At 44.4% G+C, this 6,923-nt stretch overlaps 1 protein-coding gene across 1 annotated transcript; it reads right to left on the bottom strand.

Moving 5' to 3' along the window:
• Positions 1-2,095: 2,095 nt before the first annotated feature.
• Positions 2,096-6,614, bottom strand: LEUTX (leucine twenty homeobox). The gene is made up of 2 exons (XM_043599356.1): positions 6,608-6,614; positions 2,096-2,700 (listed from the first exon to the last, which is right to left on the bottom strand). The coding sequence occupies exons 1-2, from the start codon at positions 6,612-6,614 to the stop codon at positions 2,228-2,230; spliced, it is 480 nt and encodes a 159-aa protein (XP_043455291.1). The 3' UTR covers positions 2,096-2,227.
• Between the last annotated feature and the right edge of the window lie 309 nt (positions 6,615-6,923).

Below are 6,923 nucleotides of genomic sequence, written 5' to 3' on the forward strand. Positions count from 1 at the left end.
CAACGAGGTCTGGAAACTCCTCCACCCCGTAACCATTTTAACCGCTCTTGTGCAAGAGACTTTGGGCTTCCAGGAAGAGGTTGAGCCAAGAGACCTTTTGTCAATCTTCATCTTGATTAATCTGCCTAATGATTGCCTGAGGCGATTGCAAGGCAGGTTTCTCATTATCATCTTTGACTCTTGGCTTTTAAAATTTCTCCAAACTAAGGTAAATAGAACAAACTTGTTTGGAGCTCTTTAATGTTGGGAGGCCAGTAGGGGGTCCTTTTGGCCTGCCCAATCTTGGGTAGTACTATACTAAAATCTTTGTTTGAATTCCATCAATATCCATTTTATTCATCCCATTTCTTTTTCTTTTTTTTAACGTGTATTTATTTTTGAGAGACAGAAAGCAAGTGGAGCAGGGGCAGAGAGAGAAGGAGACAAAGGATCTGAAGCAGGCTCCATTGCTGACAACAGAGAGCCTGATGTGGGGCTCGAACTCACGATCTGTGAGATCATGACCTGAGCCAAAGTCGGACGCTCAACCGACTAAGCCACGCAGGTGCCCCTCATCGCATTTCTTAATAAGCACCTAACCAGCAAGGATGTGGGTGTTCATGTGGTAGGTCAGGGCCAGTGTGGATGGGGCTGAAGTGTCAGCTCCTGTTCCAGGGGCTGTTGGTTGGCAAGCTACCCAGGAGCTTGCCAGATATGATTTGAAACCGGCCACCGTACAGAGGGCAAGAAGACACAGAAGAGGCAGACTACTCCAGATTGGTAAATAGCAGGTTTAATAATGAGGGAATTTACATTGGCTGTGGGGAAAGTCAAGTGGAATGCATGTTCCAGGGACAGGGGAGGGGGTAAGGAGCCTCTGATTGTCAATGTCCAGCTCATGGGTCAACCAGCAGTCTTATCCTTTCTATAACCTCTTCCAACACGGGCTTGGGGGCACGGACTCTAGGCAACTCCATCAGCTGGGATCAGCATGGGTGAACACTGGGTGAGTCCTCAGTAGCAAAATTTGCAGTTGTCCCTGAGGGCCACAAGGGCCACTTGAATCCTCGTGGTGAAAGCTGCTGGAGTCTCCCTACTCTCTTTTTCTTGAAGTGGGATGGGTGGAGAGGGTCGGGGGTAAGTGCATCACAGCCAAGGAGATCCCTCTTTGGCAACAAACTCTGTAGAACTGGGGATGAGATGACACAGGTAAAATCCCTCCTGTGCTTTTCTATGAGGCCTCAGGTTTTATGTTCCCCTGGGTTGCTGTGCTTCTTGCTTATACTCCAGAGCTCTCTCTGAGCTATTTTCATCAGTGAGTAGTTAGTTGTTAAATCATCGTTTTGGGGAGACACAAGTGCTGCGACCTCCTAGTCCACCACCTTGCTAATGTCCCTGTGACTTTTTTAAAGAGATAAAGATGGTCCATGGGGAACAGGTGCAAGAGAGCTTCGTCTATATGGCATTGACTTTAGTTGGAGTGCTTTCATGGAGCTAGGTCAGTTGCGACAAGCTAGCACCCAAGGAAAACTACCTGGTTTCTGCTACCATTCTAAAGGCACCTATGACTGCCCTTAATACTGAAATTTGGTTGAGACGGTACTCAGAGTACAGAAGTTACACAGGCAATGATAAGAGGTAGATTGTTGGGGCGCCTGGGTGTCTCAGTCGGTTAAGCGTCCGACTTCTGCTCAGGTCACGATCTCTCAGTTCACGAGTTTGAGCCCTGCATCAGGCTCTCTGTTGTCAGCAGTGGAGCCTCAGGTTCCACTCAGCAATGGAGTATCAGGTTCTGTGCTGACAGCTCAGAGCCCGGAGCCTGCCTCAGATTCTGTATCTCCCTCTCTCTCTGCCCTTCCCCTGCTCATGCTCTGTCTCTCTCTCCCTCTCTTTCTCAAAAATAAACACTAAACAAAATTTAAAAGGTAGATTCTTTTTTTTAAGTTGATTTATCTTGAGAAAAAGAGAGAGAGAGAGAGAGAGAGCGCACATGATAGCGCACAGAGAGAGAGAGGGAGAAAGAGAATCCCAAGCTGGCTCTGTGCTGTCAGCACAGAGTCCAATGCGGGGCTCGAACTCACGATGGTGACCTGAGCCAAGATCAAGAGACACTTGACTGAGCCACCCAGGCTATCCTGGATTTCTTTCTTCTCACAGAAAAAGGCAAATTCCTGGGCTCTGGTCCATTTAGACTTCGTTGACCCATGAAAGGCCTTTGGAAACGTCTCTCAGTTGGTCAGGATTTGGATCATAGATCTTTCTCAATAAGGGTGGGTATGTCAGCCATATCTCCTGAACTGGGACACTTGGGGGAGAGGTACTGATCTAGATCATCATCCCCAGGTAAGGCATATAGTTGTATAAGTTGATCTATGTCATAGGGAATGGAGGCCCAAGGAGGATCAGGGTCCCCCAGACATATCTGTTGGAGATCATGAGGTGGAGAATCCCAAGACGAATTCCACTTGGAGGGACCAGCACCACCTGAAGATTGCACGCTATCAGGAGACTGAGGTAGTTCATGGTCACAGGCATCCAAAATGCTGGGACTCCCGGGATGAGTGTTTGCTGAAGTTACAGGTAAGGGAGGTTGCTCCTCTTTGATTGAAATCGTCTGGTTTGATGATTTTAGTGACGAATTTGAATCAGTTTGTTGCTGCTCTTTCTTCCTTTTCACACGCTGGTTCTTAAACCAAGTCTGGGGAGAGAGGAGGTGAGCAGGTTAATGGGGGGGGGGGGGGGGGGGGGCGGGTCTAAAGGGAAATCCTCATGTTTCTCAGGAATTATCTTCTTTTGGCATGAGAAAGCTAGTGTCTCATCTCTTCATAGTTATCTGAACAAGGGACATTCCTTCTATCCTCTGCTGTCCTGAGTTCCAGAAGGCAAAGGGAGTGTAAGATCATGACAGAGCACTCAAACCCTAGATCAGGAGGGGTTAAGGCAAGGTGCTTCTGTCTTGGTGGGTGCTCAGCATTTTCAGACAGACTTCTGAAGACCAAGAATTTGGAGTGGGAGTCTAGCTTGGGGTGTCTTCGGGATTCATTCGGGGGTTCTCATACCCCGAATACTCTGTGGCAACTTAGTTGCAAGGCATCTAAATGACGGAATGGTCTGATTAGGGAGAATCTAGACATAAACAGGAGCTGACTCCAATGGGCTTATCTGAGATCCATCGCTGTGTAGCATTATGGGTCTGGAGTCAGAAAGGTCTGGGTTCAAATTCTAGCTCTTATGTTTATAATCCTTGGAGGATTCTCTGCGAGCTTAGTGTTCCCTAATAAAATGGATGGTCATAAGAATAAAACTATAAGACATCTGTCTGCGCACATACCAGTTGTTCAATAAATAGGAATTACATGATGACTAAAGTGTATATGAAGCTCTGGGTTAGGTGTGCTGTGTAGACACACACTCAGGGACATACCTTTATCACGGATTCGTCTAGCTGAGTAGATGAAATAAGTTCCATCATGGTAACCCAGTCTGGGTACATGGTCTCTTCGAACACTTGTTTTAGTGCTTGAAGCTGTTCTGCACTAAAGTGTGTGCGCCTCCGGCGAGCATACCTTTGCTCTTCTGCAAAAGGAATAGACACAAGGCTTTCATTAAAAAAAAACAAAACAAAACAAAAAACATTCAAAGATAAACTTCTTACCTGAGCCTGACCCGAGAGCCAAGAGCTTGGTCTTAAAAGTTGACTCAAATGGATAAAGAAGATGTGGTTTATATATACAATGAAATACTACTTGGCAATGAGAAAGAATGAAATCTGGCCATTTGTAGCAACGGGGATGGAACGGGAGAGTGTTATGCTAAGTGAAATAAGTCAGGCAGAGAAAGACAGATACCAGATGTTTTCACTCATATGTGGATCCTGGGAAACTTAACAGAAGACCATGGGGGAAGGGAAGGGGGAAAAAAAGACACAAACAAAGAGGGAGGGAGGCAAACCATAAGAGACTCTTAAATACAGAGAACAAACTGAGGGTTGATGGGGGACGGGGGAGAGGGGAAAGTGGGTGATGGGCATTGAAGAGGGCACCTGTTGGGATGAGCACTGGGTGTTATATGGAAACCAATTTGACAATAAATTTCATTTAAAAAATTCAAGAGGTAAAAATATAGGGAAAACGCCAATTAATTAATTAATTAATTATTTAAAAGTTGACTCATGGAACCCACTCTTCACCATCTTGCTGGGATTGCTCTGCACCACTGAAATTGTTTCCCCTATGCGAAAATGGTTCAAGCCTGGTTTAAGAGCAAGTAACTGTCCTAACCGTCCACTTGTTCTAGAGGAATATACTAGTTCTGGAAAGCAGTGTGGAGGTTCCCCAAAAAAATTAAAAATAGAACTACCCTACAAGCCAGCAATTGCACTACTAGGTATTTACCCAAGGGATACAGGTATACTGTTTCGAAGGGACACATGCACCCCCATGTTTATAGCAGCACTATCAACAATAGCCAAAGTATGGAAAGAGCTCAAATGTCCATCTAAGGATGAATGGATGAAGGAGATGTGGTATATATACACAATGGAGTATTACTCGGGAATCAAAAAGAATGAAATCTTGCCCTTTGCAACTGCATGGATGGAACTAGAGGCTGTTATGCTAAGTGAAATTAGGCGGAGAAAGACAAATATCCTATGACTTTACTCATACGAGGAATTTAAGATACAAAACAGATGAACATATGGAAGGGAAGCAAAAATATAAAAACAAGGAAGGGGACAAAACATAAGAGACTCTTAAACATAGAGAACAAACAGAGGGTTGCTGGAGGGGTTGTGGGAGGGGGGATGGTCTAAATGGGTAAAGGGCATTAAGGTATCTACTCCTGAAATCATTGTTGCACCATATGCTAACTAACTTGGATGTAAATTAAACAATAAATAACAATGAATAAATAAAAACAGTAAATAAATTAAAATGAATAAATATATAAACCTATGCTAAAAAAAAAAAAAAAGAATATACTAGGAACTCATAGCCAAGAAAAATGAACCAGACTAGTGGGAGAAAATCTTTCCTCGGGGCTCCTGGCTGGCTCAGTTGGTTGAGCTTCGGCTCAACTTTGGCTCAGGTCATGATCTCACAGTTTGTGAGTTCAAGCCCTGCGTCGGGCTCTGTGCTGACAGCTCAGAGCCTGGAGCCTGTTTCGGATTCTGTCTCCTTCTGTCTCTGCCCCTCCCCACTTGTGCTCTGTCTCTCTGTCTCTCAAAAATAAATAAATGTAGGGGCGCCTGGGTGGCACAGTCGGTTGGGCGTCCGACTTCAGCCAGGTCACGATCTTGCGGTCCGCGGGTTCGAGCCCCGCGTCAGGCTCTGGGCTGATGGCTCAGAGCCTGGAGCCTGTTTCCGATTCTGTGTCTCCCTCTCTCTCTACCCCTCCCCCGTTCATGCTCTGTCTCTCTCTGTCCCAAAAATAAATAAACGTTGAAAAAAAAATTTTTTTTTTAAAAATAAATAAATGTAAAAAAATTTTTAAAAAGAAAATATATCTGTGAGGACAGTTGGAATAACAGGGTAGTGACATGATTATCAACGTTGGATTCATTTGAGTTCATATGATTCATAGAGTATTTGAGACTCTGTTGCCCTAATCAGCCATAGACTCAGGGTCACTGCCATCTACACTGGTCGGCATGTGAGATCTTGAAGCTGATTTGGCCATTTATCAACAAGGCCAGTGAGAGGAGCAGGTATGGAGCTTAGTGACCTGAGAATGAATGTTGATTCTCCCATTTATTAGCTCTCTCTGGGAGTATCACTACACTTATATTATTTGCCCCTTTTCTCTACCAGTAAAATGGTCCCATAGTTCACTTGCTTTGGGGAAGAACTGAGTATCCAGAAAGCAAGTCTGTTAATTACAGCCTCTGTGTATAATAGGTGCAGAGTAGGAGTTGTTTTATTGTTTAAAATATAAATGTAAAACCATGGCATCTAGCAATATTCGATCCATTTTCCATAGGAGATTCTGTTTATGTAGGGGGCCCTTATTCTTCATATATATATACATATATATATATATATATATATCTTCATACATAAAAAAATTAATAAAATAGAGCAAAGAGTCTCAATTTCACTAGGTAATAAAGAAATGGAATATGGATCAAATATTAAGTACTACCTTGTTTCCACTGCTGAAAATAGGACAGTGGGGGTGTACCTGGGTGGCTCAGTTGGTTAAGCATCCAACTTCGGCTCAAGTCATCATCTCACATTTCATGAGTTTGAGCCCCACGTCAGGCTCGGTTCAGACAGCTCATTGCCTGGGGCCTCCTTCGGATTCTCTGTCTCCCTCTCTCTCTGCCCCTGCCCCCCCTTGTGCTCTATCTCTGTCTCTCTCTCTCTCTCTCTCAAAAATAAACACTTAAAAAAATTTTTTTTTAAAATAACATGGAAAAACAAAAACTCACAGTACACAGTATGGTGGAGTCCAGTTACAAAATGTGTTCCAATGCTTCCTGTTGGTATAACCCAGTGGTTCCCAAAACTGACCACTTGGTGTTGGCAAGATGCTACCACAAAGTCTCACCATCTTGCCTCGGCCTGTCCACAGCCCAACTGCTCAACCTCTAGCCCTGCAAGCATTTGTTGCCCTTGCCCCAGCTTACCTGCCATAATATCCTTTTGAAATGCAAGGACTCCTTCTGTCGTGTGTTTGCTGAACTCCTGAATTCAGTCTATGTATCTGCTGGGTTTGAGGACTCCCATTTATACAAAATTTTGACGTAGTATAGTCCCTGCCCTACCCCGCCCTAATGTCACACCCTCTGGTAATCCATTCAACACGTGCTCCTTGAGAACCTGTTCTGTGCCCCATGCTGTGCAGGGCCCTGGGATAAAGCGGTGATTCCAGACTTCATCTCTGACCTCAAATGGTGGAGGAAAACAAATGAAAGTCAAAATGGATAAAATGTTCAAAAATTT

Source organism: Prionailurus bengalensis, chromosome E2 (assembly GCF_016509475.1).
Source record: "Prionailurus bengalensis isolate Pbe53 chromosome E2, Fcat_Pben_1.1_paternal_pri, whole genome shotgun sequence".
NCBI lineage: Eukaryota > Metazoa > Chordata > Mammalia > Carnivora > Felidae > Prionailurus > Prionailurus bengalensis.